This window comes from Microcaecilia unicolor, chromosome 1 (assembly GCF_901765095.1).
Source record: "Microcaecilia unicolor chromosome 1, aMicUni1.1, whole genome shotgun sequence".
Taxonomy (NCBI): domain Eukaryota; kingdom Metazoa; phylum Chordata; class Amphibia; order Gymnophiona; family Siphonopidae; genus Microcaecilia; species Microcaecilia unicolor.
Genome location: NC_044031.1, coordinates 681,847,446 through 681,864,746, shown reverse-complemented (window position 1 = coordinate 681,864,746; position 17,301 = coordinate 681,847,446). Strand labels below are relative to the sequence as shown.

The following is a 17,301-nucleotide window of genomic DNA, read 5'->3' as shown; positions in this document are numbered from 1 at the left end:
CTTGTGAGACTAGGAGACTGGGCATCTAAATGGCAGATAAAATTTAATGAAGACAAATGCAAAGTCATGTATTTGCCAAACGAGACTATTACTTCCATTTGACAAACTCTTGCCTCAAACCCTCAACGTCTTTTTGCTACACTGAACTCTCTACTCAAAAAGCCTTCACCTGCAAACCTCCCCCCTCCTCCCATTCACTTTCTCCCTAGACTATGGCTGAGTACTTCCATGACAAGCTTCATAAAATTAACCTTGAGCTCTCAACCAAGTCACCTCCACCTCTCCATCCCTCAGTCCATTCTGTCAACTCTCCTTCAACCCCTGCCACCTTTTCTTCCTTTTCTGAAATAACTGACAAACAAACTGCACATTTTCTTTCATCCTCCAAACCAACTACCTGTACCTCTGATCCTATTCCCACTCATCTACTCAGCACTATCTCTCCTACTGTCATCCCTTCTATCTGTCATAGCCTCAGTCTTTCATTTTCCACAACTGTTCCTGATGCCTTCAAACATACTGTAGTTACACCACTCCTCAAAAAACCTGCCCTTCCAACTATCACCCCAACTCTTTCCTCCCTTTCTTATCCAAGCTACCTGAAGATGTCTTGACTTTCTTTCATCTCAAGCTATTATTGATCCACTTCAATCTAGCTTTTGCCCTGTACATTCAACTGAAACAGCCCTTGCTAAAGTTTCCAATGATCTGTTCCTGGCCAGATCCAAAGGTGTCTGTTCTATTCTCATTCTTCTCGGTCTGCTGCTTTTGACAGTGTTGATCACCACCTACTCCTTGATACACTGTCCTCACTTGGATTTCGGGGTTCTGTTCTTTCTTGGTTTTCTTCTTATCTCTCCCATCGCACTTTTAGTGTGTGCTCTGGTGGATCCTCCTCTACCTCTATCCCACTATCAGTTGGTGTACCTCAGGGATCTGTCTTGGGACCTCTTCTTTTCTCCATCTATACTTATTCCCTTGGTGTTCTGATCTCCTCCCATGATTTTCAGTATCATCCTTATGCTAATGACTCCCAGATCTACTCTCCACAACAGAAATTTCAGCAGGAATCGAGGCCCAAGTCTCAGCCTGCCTGTCTGACATTGCTGCCTGGATGTCTCACCACCATCTGAAACTAAACTTGGCCAAGACTGAACTTCTTATCTTTCCCCCTAAACCCACCTCTCCTCTTCCCCTATTCTCTGTTTCTGTAAACACTCTCAGCCTCCCTGTCTCATCAGCTTGTAACCTTGGGGTCATATTTGACCTCTCTCTTTCTCTGCACATTTCTAAGAGACTGCTAAAAGCTGTCATTTCTTTCTCTATAATATCACCAAAATTTGTCCATTCTTTTCTGAGCACACTATCAAAAACCCTTATGCACACTCTTATCACTTCACACTTAGACTACTGCAACTTGTTTCTCACAGGTCTCCCACTAAGCCATCTCTTTCGCCTTCAGTCCATTCACAATTCTGCTGCATGTTTTATATTCTGCCAGTGTTGCTACACTCATATTAGTCCTCTCCTCAAGTTACTTCATTGGCTTCCTATCTGTTTCCACATACAGTTCAAACTCCTCTTATTGACTTACAAGTGCACTCACTCTGCAGCTCCTCAGTACCTCTCCACTCTTGTCTCTCCCTATACTCCTCCCCATAGGGTAAATCTCTCTTATCTGTACCCTTCTCCTCCACTGCCAACTGCAGACTCTGTTCCTTTTATCTTTCTGCTCCGTATGCCTGGAATAGACTTGCTGAGTCAATACGTCAAGCTTCATCTCTGACCGTATTCAAATCTAGGCTAAAAGCCCACCCTTTTGAGGCTACTTTTAAATCCTAACTCCTACTCACCTGTTCAGTATCCATGTCTGTTTTATCATTCCCACCATAAGTAATTCCCTAATCTCTTATTTGTCCTGTTTGTCTGTCTTGATTAGATTGTAAGCTCTGTCGAGCAGGGACTGTCTCTTACATATTTAGTGTACCGTGCTGCATATGTCTAGTAGCATTATAGAAATGAAAAATACTAGTACTATAGTAAAAAAAAAATTATCCCAACTAGAGGTACAAACTGCTAGGTTCTGAGATAGGAGTCTCCACCCAAGAAAAAAATCTTGGACTCATTGGGCCTGATATTTAGCGTGAGTTAATTAGCTGGGAACGGCTGCCAACCGGTTAACTCATGTCTTGGTGGATAACTGGTTATTTTCAGTGGCATTTAAATAGTTATCACCCCTGAAAATGCCCAGTTAGCACTGAAAATAAAGCCAGTGATGTTGGGAGCATTCTGGGAGTGTTCTGGGGGTATGACCGGTTAAGCCCCAATTTTTGGAATTTAACTGGCCAGACTCAGTGGCCAAATAAGGCCACATATAAAGCAGGTCTATCTTTGCCTGCTAAGCCATGACAAAGATGGTTATGTCTGAATATCGACTTAACCGCTGGAGAACGGCAAACACAGAAGAAAGCGGACCTCCGCAATGGAGAAACCAAGAAAAGAACACAGCAAAGGTGACAGGATGGATGACGCCAAACAAATTTCTACTGGACTCAGAAAAAAGTTCACAGCAAGAGTTTATTTAAAAAAAAACTGAACTCGACACGAGTCGTGTTTCGGCCGTTCAGGCCTGCCTCAGGAGTCCCTGTATGGCAAAATGCTATTGGTTCTCATAAAGAGAGTCTTGTGCAAACACTGGATTTCTTTAACAACACCTTAGGAAAATGAAGAAAGAAAACTTCTTAGCTTCTTGATGAGAGTTCGAGCATCACATGCTTTTTAAGAACAGTGACGCTCACACTCTCATCAAGAAGCTAAGAAGTTTTCTTTCTCCATTTTCCTAAAGTGTTGTTAGAGAAATCCAGTGTTTGCACAAGACTCTCCTTATGAGAACCAATAGCACTTTGCCATACAGGGACTCCTGAGGCAGGCCTGAACGGCCGAAACACGACTCGTGTCGAGTCCAGTTTTTTAAAAATAAACTCTTGCTGTGAACTTTTTTCTGAGTCCAGTAGAAGTTTGTTTGGTGTCATCCATCCTGTCACCTTCGCTGTGTTCTTTTCTTGGTTTATCGACTTAACCGATCATGTGCTTGCTGGCATTGAAAAACCTAGATAGTCATTTCCAGTCACTGGAAAGAGCCCAGCATTGAATATTCAATTTTGAACACCGACTGTGAGCAGTCAAAGCACTGCCCACCGTCGGCTGAATATTGGGGGGGGGGGGGGGGGGGGGGATTATGGGCAATACATTTACATTTTCAGCCCAGTATTCTGTGGCTGCTAAAAAAGCAAATAGGATGTTCTGGATTACCTAAAAAGGGATGGAGAAGAAACAGAGAATATCATCTGTATAGGTCCCTGGTGCAACCACATCTTGGGTGTTGTGTGTAGTTCTGATCAGACAGCCTAGATAAGATTCAGAGAAGGAAGACAGCAATGATAAGGGACAGAACACCTCCCTTATAAAGAGAGGCTGAATAGGTTAGGGCTTTTCAACTTGGAGAAAAGATAACTGAGAGGGGATAAGATAGAAGTGAGTGGGGTGGAACAGTTAAATAGGGAATGGCTGTTTAGCCTTTCAAAAGCAAAAACAAGAGGATATTGTGAAACTAATGATTCAAAAAATATTGTAGAATTTTTTTTCATGTAGCGCATAATTAAACTGTGAAATCTGTTGCTAGAGGATGTGGTCAAGGCCACTGCAGAAGGATTCAAAAGAAGTTTGGACAAATTCCTGGAGGAAAAGTCACTAAAAGTTACGTTAGACTTGGTAGAGTCATTGATCATCCCTGGAAATTCACTATGAGAAATATATTTATCTGTTTTGGGGGATCTGCTAGGTACTTGTGACCTGGACTGGTCAATGTCAGAGCCACGATGTAGGGCTCAAAGAATCTTGGTCTGACTCAGCACAGCTGTTCTTATGCTCCCATTATGGCAATACTGTTTGCCAAAATAGTTATTAAACAGATTTCAGTTGATTGAGAACACAGCAGCAAGACCGATCACATGGAAAAGCCATAGCAACAGTATAGCCCTTTTTTAAATATATGATTTACACTGGTTACCAGTAACATCTAAAATAGAATGTAGTATTTTATTGATCCCTTTCAAGATCCTGAGGAATGCTGAATCCTCTTGGCCATTTTGTTACATCATTATGTACTGAAATGATGCTTTTGATCTTCACAGCTATGTGTTCCCAATTTTTGTGTGAAATAGGCCAGACTTCCACTGGGAAACAAGCTTTTCAATTTGTAGGATAATATCTTGTGTATAATGATCCCTGTGAAATAAGGAGAGAGCTTTCAATGCTAAGATTTAGGACGTTTGTAAAAGCCTGTGTATGGGAGAGTCTTGGTTTTAAATAGTATATTAATGAACATTTAAAAACCATTATTTTAACTAGTACCTTTTTAACTAGTATCTTTTTAAATGACTATAAAACACTGCTGCTAAATTCATTTATAAGTCTCATTAATATGATCAAGCTACATCTGTACTGATTCAGTTATATTGCCATTTCAGGCTAGAGTTACATTTAAGGTGCCATGTTTTTTTTTTGTTACATTTGTACCCCGCACTTTCCCACTCATGGCAGGCTCAATGCGGCTTACATGGGGCAATGGAGGGTTAAGTGACTTGCCCAGAGTCACAAGGAGCTGTCTGTGCCTGAAGTGGGAATTGAACTCAGTTCCTCAGGACCAAAGTCCACCACCCGAACCACTAGGCCACTCCTCCAAGGTTTTTGGCAGCACAATTCCTGTCAGATATTTGTCTTTGGTCCTTTCCTAGATTGGTTAAAACCTTAACCTTAATGATGAAGAATATTCTTTCTGCTTTATCCAATAGTAAAAAGTTTACATTATGAAAAAGTATTGGAAAGTCTTGTTGCTTACCAAGCATCTGTAATTTGGAACAGCTTACATACAGCCCTCTGCTCTCAACCTTCTTATCTAGTTTTTCATCATCAAGTGAAAACATTTTTATTTCATAACTTTTGTTCTTAAGAATGTTTATCTGTACTTCTCTGTTGAGTTTTATTAGATGAAATGTTTATTTTGGCTTCTTTTTTGTAATTTGCCTTGTGCCCAAACAAGTAGTGGGTGGAATATAAATATGTATATTATATTATTATTTCAGGTTGTTTGAGCAGGTGAGATATCAAATATGATAGATAGATAAATGGTATCTCAGTTAAGTAAAGTGACTGCTGACCATTGAGCATAGGTGATGTGGGTGCTTTTGTACCCTGAGTATTGAGCAAACTCTCAGACTGCATCCAAGGAGGGGTAATTTCCATTGGGTTTCGTACTCCCAATCGTTTTGAACAGTTGGCTCCTAGGCCATTGAGATTTTCATGTTAAAGCATGCATATAAAATCTGGAAAATACAAAAAAATGAGTTTTCACAACTACCTTCCATTTCCTTCCAAAGCACACAGGATCATGGCATGACTCATGGCGTCTCTTCTGTCGAAATGACTGAACATTGCTACAGTAGCAATGTCTTACTCACTAGACCAGTGGTTTTCAACCCTGTTCTTCAGAACCATCTGGCCAGCTGAAATTTTAGGCTGTACACAATGAATATGTATAAGATATATCCTCATGCACAGAGCTTTCATTGTATTCAAACAACTCTCATACATATTCATTGTGGATATCCTGAAAACCCGACTGGCCAAGTGATCCCCAAGGACAGGGTTGAGAACCACTGCACTAGACAGTTACTTGAAAAAGGATTTCAATAACTCATATTTCTTTAACTTTAGAATCCAAATCTTCAGAAAGCAGTGGACATAGATGAGCTGCTGTTGGGAATGGCTTCTCAAATAGCAGAAAGAGAAGATCACATTGTAGTGGAAGATTTACGAGGTAATTTTCACATTTTTAAAAAGTACATTCTGATATTAATTAATGCACGCATCTACCTTTTCCTATATGAGCACACAGCTCTGGAACGCGTTACCACGCAACCTGAAGATGGTCTATGAATTGACCAATTTCCGTAAACTATTGAAAACCTATCTCTTTGACAAGATATATCACAAAGATCAGCACGTGTAACTGTGTTATAACGTCTTTTACTTTAACACTATTATGTATTTCACCACCATGTAACCCAAAACCCTCTGTAAAACCAAATGTATATTCTCTTCTATTTCCAGTATCCATGATGAATTGTAAGCCACATTGAGCCTGCAAAGAGGTGGGATAATGTGGGATACAAATGCAATAAATAAATAAATATGATGAATATTTGTTATTTATTTCATGTTATCTGGTGAAGGATAATTAACTGTGCTCTGCTCATGATAGAACCAGATGAGTATGGGAATGTGAATCAGATTGACTGGGTGGTAGACTCAACTCTGGTTCTGAGATGCGAAGCAAAACGTCTCCAAACAATCCCAAAGAAATCTGTTCTAAGGACATCCATAAAGAGTATGGATGAGAGAGACTTGTCCACATTCCCTATCTTATGCATATTCATTGTGGATAGCTTGAAAACCAAACTGGCTAATGGGCACACCAGGACGAGCTTGAGACACACCTTTAGGGGCAATTTTATAACTAGGTGTCTCCATTTATGTGTCCAGAGGTTGGGCAGTGGGAGCTGTTTTTTTAAAGGAAAGTAATTGCCTAATTTTCTTTACAGAGTTACCCGGTATAGACATGTCTAACATTCAGGTGCTCACATTTACACTAGCCATGGAACTGGGATAAGTGCAAGCAGAGCCCAACCGAAACTGAGATATTCAGTTTCTATCAAAACTGAATCTGAAACTGAAATTGGCCACTCGGTTTTAGGAGAAACTGAAACTGCCCCCACTTCCCCCCCCCCCCCCCCCCCCCCATGGTCAAAAAAGCCCACCTTCCAAACTCACCACTCCCCAGCAACAGCCCCCTACTGGGCCTACCTTATCATTGGTGGATAAGGATGAGGAGCTTCCCTACTCGCTCCTGCATATGGCCAGTTCCAGTCAAAATGGCCTCTGGGACTTCCAGCCAGTGGTGTACAACAGGCAGGGTGGTGGGTACAGTCAGTAAGAGCGTACATTGAGAGCAGAGCCACAGTATACAAGTGCACAGCTATCAGTTCTGCCAGTCCCTTGCCCCCTTTGATGTCAACTTCTTCTAAGGTAGGGGACCAGCAGAGCCGACAGCTGTGTGCCTGTAGACTATGACTCTGTAACTGCACCCCCTTACTGCTTTGAGGAGGAAGGACAGGGGGAGTGATGTGCCTGGAGAAGGGGGTGATCCACCCCAGGTGGCAACCAAGCTAGGTACACCCAGGGACGTATCTGGACTTCGGCAGTAGGGGGGGCCAGAGCCAGAGGGAGGAGGCACATTTTAGCCCCCCCCCCGGCACCACCGACCCCCCCGCCGCCATCGACTCTCTCCACCCCCCCTCCCGCCGTCAACCCTCCCCCGCTGCTTGCCTTTGCTGGCAGGGGACCCCAACCCCCACCAGCCGAGGTCCACTTCCTCCTGCCTTTAAAAATATTTCTTCAGCTGCGACATCAGACTCCGAACTGGATTCAATCAATAGCGTTACAGCATGGCCACGGAGGAGTCGGACGAAGAAGAACTTTGAAGACCTCGGGTCGGCTGGTGGAGGTTGGGGGTCCCCCGCCAGCTGAAGAAATATTTTTAAAGGCAGGAGAAAGCGGACCTCGGCTGGTGGGAGTTGGGGTCTCCCGCCAGCAAAGGCAAGCAGCGGGGGAGGGTTGATGGCGGGAGGGGAGGCCAGAGCGAAATCTGTGGGGGCCCAAGCCCCTGTGGCCCCACGCAGATATGCCCCTGGGTACACCACTGTTTCCAGTGGCAGTCTTGCGAGACTGCTACTGGAGGTCCCAGCAGCCATTTTGAGATTGGAACCAGCACAGACAGGAGGCTCACATATATGCAAGTAAATGTTTAGAATAAACATAAACGTGAGTGGCTAGGTTATAGAATTTCCCTCTTAGGAGGTAGTTCCATGAAGTAGCCACTAAATTTATGTGCTGATTACATATATACTTATTTAGAATACAGGTATATGTGTACATCTGTGTGCTTATATATGAGTGCATGCCAAAAATGTGCCTAAGCACTATTCTGTAAATATGCACAAATCTTACCTAGCATGCATTTAAAAGGGAGGTGTACACATGGGTGGAGTCTTGGGCATGACTACCACTTACTCACAGTTACTGTAAATGTATATCTCCATAAGTGCTCACTCCTACCTGCATACATGTGTATAAACCTGGTTACAGTGGTATTCTGTAAAGGAAAATAGGTGCCTACTGTCCATTATAGAATGTGCTCCTATGTGGTGCCCAGTTATAGAATTACCTCCTTAGTGGCTTCATATAAGAAGAATCCCAAGCTATGAATGAGCATTCAGGAACATATAGGACATGGTCCAGGTCCATCCAGTTAATGTGAAGCAAGTCACTCTATTGGCCTTTGTCTCTTATCACTTGATTCAACAATTAGCCTATTTGAATAATCATACAGTATTTTCTTTCAGTTCTTCGGAATTGTTAGATGAGTCCAGGTATACATTTGAGAGTGGATGCAAGTGCTTTGGGGTGCATTTGAGATTCAACTGCACAACTGGACAAAAGCTGTCCACAGATGATTCATATCATAAATGGAAGAAATAACCCAATGTCCCTTTTTACAGATGTGAAGGTTTCTACCTGAATTTATCGGTGGAGGTCACTGGGATTGACTAATTATATTATTGTCTCCGTGGGCCACTGTTAGTTATGGGGCATGAGCTGAGCTCAGTTCCTTCTTTGCTTTTTGGATAAAGTTGAGAATTTGTTCAATGTTTTGGGATAAAGAGTATGGGGAAAATGTCCTGGAACCAGAACCTGCAGAGGAAATAAAACTATTTGGACCCAGACCACAATGGAAAAAAATTAACTTCCTGAAAAAAAAGAGAATATGGTGATCTATGGGGCCCTTTTACTAAAGGGTTGCCACATGGCAACCCGGACCTACCGCCGGTCCAACGCGGATGCCGATGGTTGTTCCACCCCCAGCGCGCGCTATTTTCAGTGCTACAGAAAATCAGGTTTGATTTTCTAGCGCAGGGTTTAACCGGCGGTAATTGGGCATTCCCGCATGCTGCCCAGTTACTATTGAGTTAGCACAGCAGTAAGTGTTCACCCCTGAAATGGTCATGCAGTGTGCAAACTTACCGCATGGTCATTTCTTTTGTTGGCCTTTTTACCTGCTGCGGTAAAAGGGGCCCTAGCACACAGCAAAAACAGCCGCTACCGCTAGCATAGGATCCCTCTTACCACAGCTTACCTATATTTGTAATTTATTTTATGCCATCCTCTTTTATTATACAGTTATGTTATAACCCATTGGCTTACCACTAGACAAAAGACCACACCGCAGCACTGTTACTAGCTCCAGTAACTTTATAATAAAAACCAACACAGCTATATTCTTTTGGCATCTGCCTGAAACTTAAATCTAGAATACAAGCAGAAAGCTCAACAATAAAATATAAAAAATATTACCAGGAGCAGGATGCCAGATCGATCCCTCTGACGTGTGAGTATTCTCAAGAGGATAAGAATTTAGTTTTAGCTGTATTGCTTCTGGTGATATCTATACGCATGAAGCAGTGGGGAAGGCAGACCAAAGAAAAGGAGAAAAGCACATCTGCAGATCCAAAGGACAAACAAAGCAGCAGAGGAGATATAAATCAGGTAGTGATTTTTTTTTTTTTAAACAGATGCAACTCCAGTGACCCGACATGGCCACCTTTTGGCTGAATGCCTACATCAGGGATCCATAGCTGTAGAACAGTATAAAATATATCCATACATATCCAGAGTGCCAAAATACAATTATATTCAATATTTTACATTACAACTTAATAATCAGCTAAAAATTTGAATGTAATAGAAAACCAACTGGATCAATTAAGTAAGTAAACAAATCATATGTGCAAGTTGTAAAATAAACTAATATGGAGCCAAGTTTTAGAAAGGATGTCCAGCTCAGAATATGGATGTCTGAGCCTGTGTCATGTCTCATGTATTTTAGAACATGATCTGCTTACATACAGCCTGTTCTAAGATACAGGAAAATGGATGTCCAAGTTCTGGCTATGTCCAGCATGAACATTCATTTCACAAACAGAAAAGATAACTATGAATGAGGCAAAACAAGAGATGTCTGTGTGACATCAGAGAAACATCCTTATTATAAAATGGTCACTTAGCTGTCCCTGTGAAGGAATTGTCTAATAGAACAGCCTGCTGAGAATCAGGACAGAGATCCAGAGGTTGCTAGTTTAAATTCTACTGCAGCTTTTTGTAAATTTCTTTTTGTTTGTTTTAAATTGTGAGCCCTCCAGCAACAGGAAAATATCTACTTGACTTCCCTTACTCCATTCATTGCAGAAATGCTCAATTGGAGCACCTTTCTGTAACATGGAGGTGCCAATACCAGGTTTAAATATGAACATCCATCTTTTTGAACATGGACACTCGTTCCCCTTCTGCAAGCTGATCGACCATCTTTTGGCCCCTCCCTAGTCCCACCACAAACATGCCCAGACCAAGCCCCCTTGCCATATGGGCATCCATGTTCTGGTTTTATAAAATTGGTATTTGAACATCCATGCAATGTTGATAGCTAAATGCTGGTTTGAGACATCCAAAACACGAATAGACCTTTCTAAAATAAGCAACATACTGTCAGATAAAACTTATCATATTATTGAATTAATAGATGAAAGAAACTTGTAAGATATCTATTTTACATATGCTTTTACATATATACTGAGATATGCAGTAGTCGTAAATTTCCTCTCTGGATATACTTCTCACAAAATCTTACCACTCTGCTGCCTTGTACATTCTTTGGATCTGCAGAGGCTGTGCCTTTCTCCTTTCCTTTGCTCACCAATCTCTCTCTCTCTCTCTCTCTCTCTCTCTCTCTCTCTGTCTCTCTCTCACTCTCTGTCTGTCTGTCTGTCTGTCTGTCTGTCTCTCTCTCTCTCTCTCTCTCTCTCTCTATATATATATATATATATGTGTGTGTGTGTAAAAACGTACATAAGTGTTTAAGTATTGCCATACTCTGGGAGTCTATTAAGCCCAGAATCCTGTTGGCTTATGGACTTTTCTTTTAGGAAGCTATCCAAACTTTTTAAAAATTCCTTTAGTCTCCCCTATCATTCACACTTTTTTAGGTTTATGGTGCTGCTGCTTGTGCAAAATAAGAGTGTGCCTCTTTATCACGATCTTTTTCCTGTTCTCCAGCATTCCTTAGAGCAGCACTTCCCAAACCTATCTTGATGAACCCTCAAATCAGTCTGGTGTTCAGGATAACCACAATGCACATGCATGAAATAAATTTGCATAGACAGCAGTGGTGTTTCTTGGTCAGCTGCCACCAAGGGATTGCCACTGCACACCCCCCCTCCCCAGGTGCAGCGTCATGTGCCCCCCCCCCCAGGTGCAACCCCCAGCGCATCACCTCCAAGCCCCCCCCCCCCCCCCGGTGCATTCTTCGTACCTGCTGGGAGCAGCCGCTCGGCTGGTTCCCTGCTCCCTCTGCCCCGGAACAGGAAGTAATAGCAGAGAGAGCAGGGAACCAGTGGAGCCGACAGCCGTGCGGCTGCTCCCTGCACCCCTCCTGCTGTGTGCACCCAGGGTGGCCCGCACCCACTACCCCGCCCTCGGTACGCCACTGATAGATAGATCTCCACTATGTGCAAGTTCATTTCATAGGTTTTCAGATTAGCCGTGATGAAAATATAACAGGCTGAGGGGTCACCAGATCAAGTCTCCCAATGCGGGAAAATTCATCTTTTTCAGATTAGCCATTTTTGAATATATAACAAGCTATGGGAAGTTCTGTATTAGAAGACTTAAGTAGGAAGTAGAGTCCACAGAGTTTGATACTTTTTCCTGGGCTAGCCCTGGCTGTGTTGTCTCAATATCACAAGCACACAAAAAGCATCATATTCTTCTGAAACTGGGACTGTGGCACTATAGGATGTTAACAAACACAGCAAAGGTGACACTAAAAGAGAAATAGACTAGATGATTTTTGTATAATAAATGAAATTTTAATCAAAACATCCAAAGGCTCAACACAAATCGTGTTTCTTCCATAACGGCCTACCTCAGGAGTCTTTAAAATGGATGCCTTCTAGTGCTCTATTTCTCAAAATAGCGTACAAGAATTTAATGCATCTTTAGAGATGCAGACTGTAATATATCTTGAATCGTCTAACTTGTCCACTCGAAAGTAAGATAAACCATTCAATGTTATTCACAGTTGCTCTGAGGCATTCACCATTTTTTTACAAATGACGATGCTATTCAAAAGAAAAAGAAGGCAAGAAACTTTGCTGATTCTACCAGCTGCTGTGTTGTCTGTTATGTGAGCTCATGACTGGACAATAGTTTGTTTGATGTTTCGGCATGCCGTCCTCTTTGCATTAATATCAATAGTTATTAATGCAAAGAGGACGGCATGCCGAAACATCAAATAGTTACAAATTTATTAAGGATGTTTCTTCATTATTCATATTTTAGTTTCCCTTTTCTAAATGTTATATATTTTTATTGTTTGCATTCAGATTTCTGGTACGGACCGATGAAGTATTCTCGCACAGACTATGTGGCTGGCAGTATCCAGCGAGGGCGTGACTTGGGGCTTTGCTGCTATAACAATGCTCGGCAGTTCTTTGCGCTTCATCCAATTAAAGACTGGCAGGATATTAATCCAGGGTTATACCAAGAAAACAAGCAGGTCAGACCATTGTTTGATGCAAGATGTTGTCACAATTCTGTCTTCAGAGACCATGATAAGGAACTTTGATTTGTGCTATCTATGGTGAAAGTGATGGCACTGCCACTAAACCTAATGCAACAGCAGAAGAGAGGGCCGGTCGAAGCACATACAACGATGAAGAAACTAAAAAAAAAGCACCAAGGGCCATTCAAGTCCTGCGTCAGGGGTCAATAGAATCAATGTATTGATAACAGTGCTATGAGGCACTATGATTCTCCATGGATACCATGTTTTTAACCTGCTTTGATTTGTTGATTTTATGGGCTTTTAGCTCACTATTTTCAATACATTGATTCTATTGACCCCTGATGCAGGCGCTTGTCATCAAAACACGGCCCGTGTCGGGCCTAATAAAGGACTCGTGGCTATCCTCACTGCCACGAAACCTGACAGGTGAATTCCTGGAGGTGTTTAGAACAGTGTAGCTGTGTATCTGCAGCCATTTGATTAGCAATTAACAGAGTGAATTCAGAAGTAATGGATAAGCTACATCAAAATGAACAATATTTTGATACTGCAGCTAAACTACTATTCTAACTTTAGCCACTAAGGTCCTTTTCTCATGCAAAGTCTGTATCAGGGATCGAGGATCAAAGCTGGCAACTACAAACATTCAGGGGTCCTTTTACTAAGGTGCGCTCTAGAAATGTTAAGTAGTAGTAGTAGTAGTAGTAAAAATGGACTGCCCTGGTGTAGACATGTGTATTGGACGCGTGCAGCTCCATTTTTCAATGCAGCTGCAAAAAAGGCCTTTTTTTTTTGGGCCGAAAATGGATGTGCGACAAAATAAAAATTGGCATGCGTCCATTTTCTACCTGAGACTTTACCACCACTCATTGACTTAGTGGTAAGGTCTCATGCGTTAACGGAGCGGTAATGATTTACGCACGTAGAATGATGACTACCGCCCAGTTTCTGCCACACGCCAGAAAATACAAGTTATTTTCCTGTGCACATAGCGGACGAGCGCAAAAAATGAAATTACCACCCGGGCCACATGGTAGCCGGGCAGTAACTTCTGAATTGACACGCATTGGGTGTGCGTAGGCGCCTACATGGCTTTGTAAAAGGGCCTCCTAAAGAGTCAGTAACTAACTGCACACCAGCATAAAATGGGTCCTGCTGCAAATGATGCGCAATAACAGCATTAGCACATATTCACTTTTAGTAAATGACCCTTTGGTGTTCTAATGAAGCTCCTAATTTTACCTGGCCCACTTTCAGGCTTATTTTCAAAAGAGAAGGGCGCCCATCTTTCAACACAAATCGCAAGATGGGCGTCCTTCTCACAGTGTCGCCCAAATCGGCATAATTGAAAGCCAATTTTGGGCGTCCTCAACTGCTTTCCGTCTCGGGAATGACCAAAGTTCACGGGGGCGTGTCGGAAGCGTAGCAAAGGTGGGACTGGGGCGTGCCTAACACAAGGGCGTCCTCGACCAACAATGGAAAAAAGGGCGTCCCTGATGAACACTTGGATGACTTTACCTGGTACTTTTTTTCTTATGACCAAGCCACAAAAATGTGCCCTAAATGACCAGATGACCACCGGAGGGAATGGGGGATGACCTCCCCTCACTCCCCCAATGGTCACTAACCCCCTACCACCCTCAAAAAAAAATTTAAAATATTTTTTCCAGCCTCTATGCCAGCCTCAAATATCATACCCAGCTCTATGACAGCAGTATGCAGGTCCCTGGAGCATTTTTAATGGGTGCAGTGCACTTCAGGCAGGTGGACCCAGCCCCCCCCCCCCCCCCCCCCCCACCTGTTACACTTGTGGTGGTAAATGTGAGCCCTTCAAAACCCACCCAAAACCCACTGTACCCACATCTAGGTGCCCCCCTTCACCCATAAGGGCTATGGTAGTGGTGTACAGTTGTGGGGAGTGGGTTTTGGGGGGTTGGGGGGCTCAGCACAGAAGGTAAGGGAGCTATGCACCTGGGAGCAGTTTATGAAGTCCACTGTAGTGCCCCCTAGGGTGCCCGGTTGGTGTCTTGGCATGTCAGGGGGACCAGTGCACTACGAATGCTGGCTCCTCCCATGACCAAATGGCTTGGATTTGGTCGTTTCTGAGATGGGCGTCCTCGGTTTCCATTATGGCTGAAAATCGAGGACGACCGTCTCTAAGGATGACCATCTCTAAGGTCGACCTAAATTTCGCGATTTGGGTGTCCCCGACCATATTATCGAAACGAAAGATGGCCTCCCATCTTGTTTTGATAATATGGGTTTCCCCCGCCCCTTCGCCGGGACATCCTGCGAGGACGTCCTCAGGAAAATGTGGGCGCCCCTTTCGATTCTGCCCCTCTTTGTGTCTCTTCCAACTAATTAAGGAAATCATTTTATAAAGGATTTTTGTTTGTAAAAACCACTTTACAAACATAGAAGGGGCATTGAGGGTGTTGACGATAAGGCATGTATTTTTACATGACCCACATACAGGCACTTTCTGGGACCAAGTTTGAGTGGAGCATGGTCAGAATTACAGTTTAGATACGTAAGTTTACCTCATTGGTTGTATTTATGCTTATATTTGGTCATTTTGGGGTCCTTTTACTAAGGTGTGCTGAAAAATGGCCTGCGCTAGTGTAGGCGTCTGTTTTGGATGCACACAGATCCATTTTTCAGTGCGACTGCAAAAAGGCCTTTTTTTGCCGAAAATGGACATATGGCAAAATAAAAATTGGCATGCATCCATTTTGGATCTGAGACCTTACCGCCACCCATTCACTTAGTGGTAAGGTCTCATGCTTTAACCGGGCAGTAATGGTCATTGCGCATACAATGCCGATTACTGCCCAGTTAGCACCACGTGCCGGAAAATAAAAAATATTTTCTGACGCACATAGTGGACGCGTGTAAAAAAATGAAATTACCGCCAAGGCCATGCAGTAGCCAGGCAGTAATTCCAAGTTGACGTACGTTGTGCATATATAGGCGCCTGTGCAGCTTAGTAAAAGGACCCCTTAATTTTGTTATACTGTTAACATAATTGTAAGTTTTTCATCAAGCTATACCTGCTGTACGCCACCTTGGGTAAATCTGGTTATAAAGGGGCCCCCTTTTACCAAGCTGTGGTAGGGTTAACGCAGAGTAGTATGCACCAAATTGGCACTACCAACAGGCGCCTGGCAGTAATTCCAAAGTTAGCATGCATTGTTTTGTACGGTAGAAAATAATTTTCTATTTTCTACCATGGGGAGGCGCTCCCAGCAGTAATCGGCAGTGCAGCCACAATGCCGCATGCTGCATGATTACTGTGCAAGTAGCACGTGAGCCCTTACCACTAGGTCAATGGGTGCGGTAAGTGCTCAGGCAGTAAATAGCCATGCGCTATGTTTAATTTTACCACACAGCCATTTACTGCCCCATTAAAAAAGCCTTTTTCCCCAGTCACAGTACATGCTGAGCGCATGCCACTTTCATGTGTTCACACTACTGCAGTCCACGTTTTACCGCAGCTTAGTAAAAGGGCCCCAAAGATGGATAATATCCCAATAAATAAATAAATAAGTTTTATGCACTTAAATTTACACATGCTCCTGATCAGGTATAAATGTCTGCAACTTCAATCCAAATGCAATTTTGCTAGTTTACATCTAGTATTTTAAAAAGTTACATAGAGGGGCATAATTGAACGAAAACGCCTATCTCCATGGGCGTTTATCTCTGAGAACGGGTCCGTGAAGGGGTGGACCGAACCGTATTTTGGGAAAAAATAGACGCCCATGTTTTATTCAACAATGTGTGAGCTGGGCGTTTTTGTTTTTCAGCGATAATGGAAAATGAAAGCGCCCAGCTCAAAAACGAATAAATCCAAGACATTTATTCGTGGGAGGGGCCAGGATTCGTAGTGCACTGGTCCCCCTCACATGCCAGGACATCAACCAGGCACCCTAGGGGGCACTTTTACAAAACCAAAAAAACAGGTAAAAGAGCTCCCAGGTGCATAGCACCCTTCCCTTGTGTGTTGAGCCCCCCAAATCCCCCTCAAAACCCACTGCCCACAAGTCTACACCATTACTATAGCCCTAAGGGGTGAAGGGGGGCACCTACATGTGGGTACAGTGGGTTTGGGGGGGTTGGACGACTAATAAGCATTAAGCAGCACAATTGTAACAGGTAGGGGGGATGGGCCTGGGTCCACCTGCCTGAAGTCCACTGCACCCCCTAACAACTCCTCCAGGGACCTGCATACTGCTGCCAGGGAGCTGGGTATGACATTTGAGGGTGAAAATAAAAAGTTGTGAAACATCATTTTTTTGTGGTGGGAGGGGGTTAGTGACCACTGGGGAGTCAGGGGAGGTCATCCCCGATTCCCTCCAGTGGTCATCTGGTCATTTAGGGCACTTTTTGGGGCCTTATTCGTGAAAAAACAGGGTCCAGGAAAAGTGTCCTAAATTCTAGCTAAAAACGCATACTTTTTTCCCATTATCGGTGAAATGCGCCCATCTTTGTTCGGCAGATAACCA

The 17,301-nt window shown here is 43.2% G+C and overlaps 1 protein-coding gene across 1 annotated transcript in view; it reads left to right on the top strand.

Annotated features, from left to right (window-relative positions):
- The window catches only part of LOC115458066 (dual oxidase 1-like), a 287,347-nt gene that overhangs the window by 120,566 nt on the left and 149,480 nt on the right, over positions 1–17,301 (top strand). The window contains exons 11-12 of the mRNA XM_030187873.1: positions 5,776–5,878; positions 12,615–12,787. Of these exons, the coding sequence (XP_030043733.1) occupies positions 5,776–5,878; positions 12,615–12,787 (276 nt within the window). The remainder of the gene's footprint in view (positions 1–5,775; positions 5,879–12,614; positions 12,788–17,301) is intronic.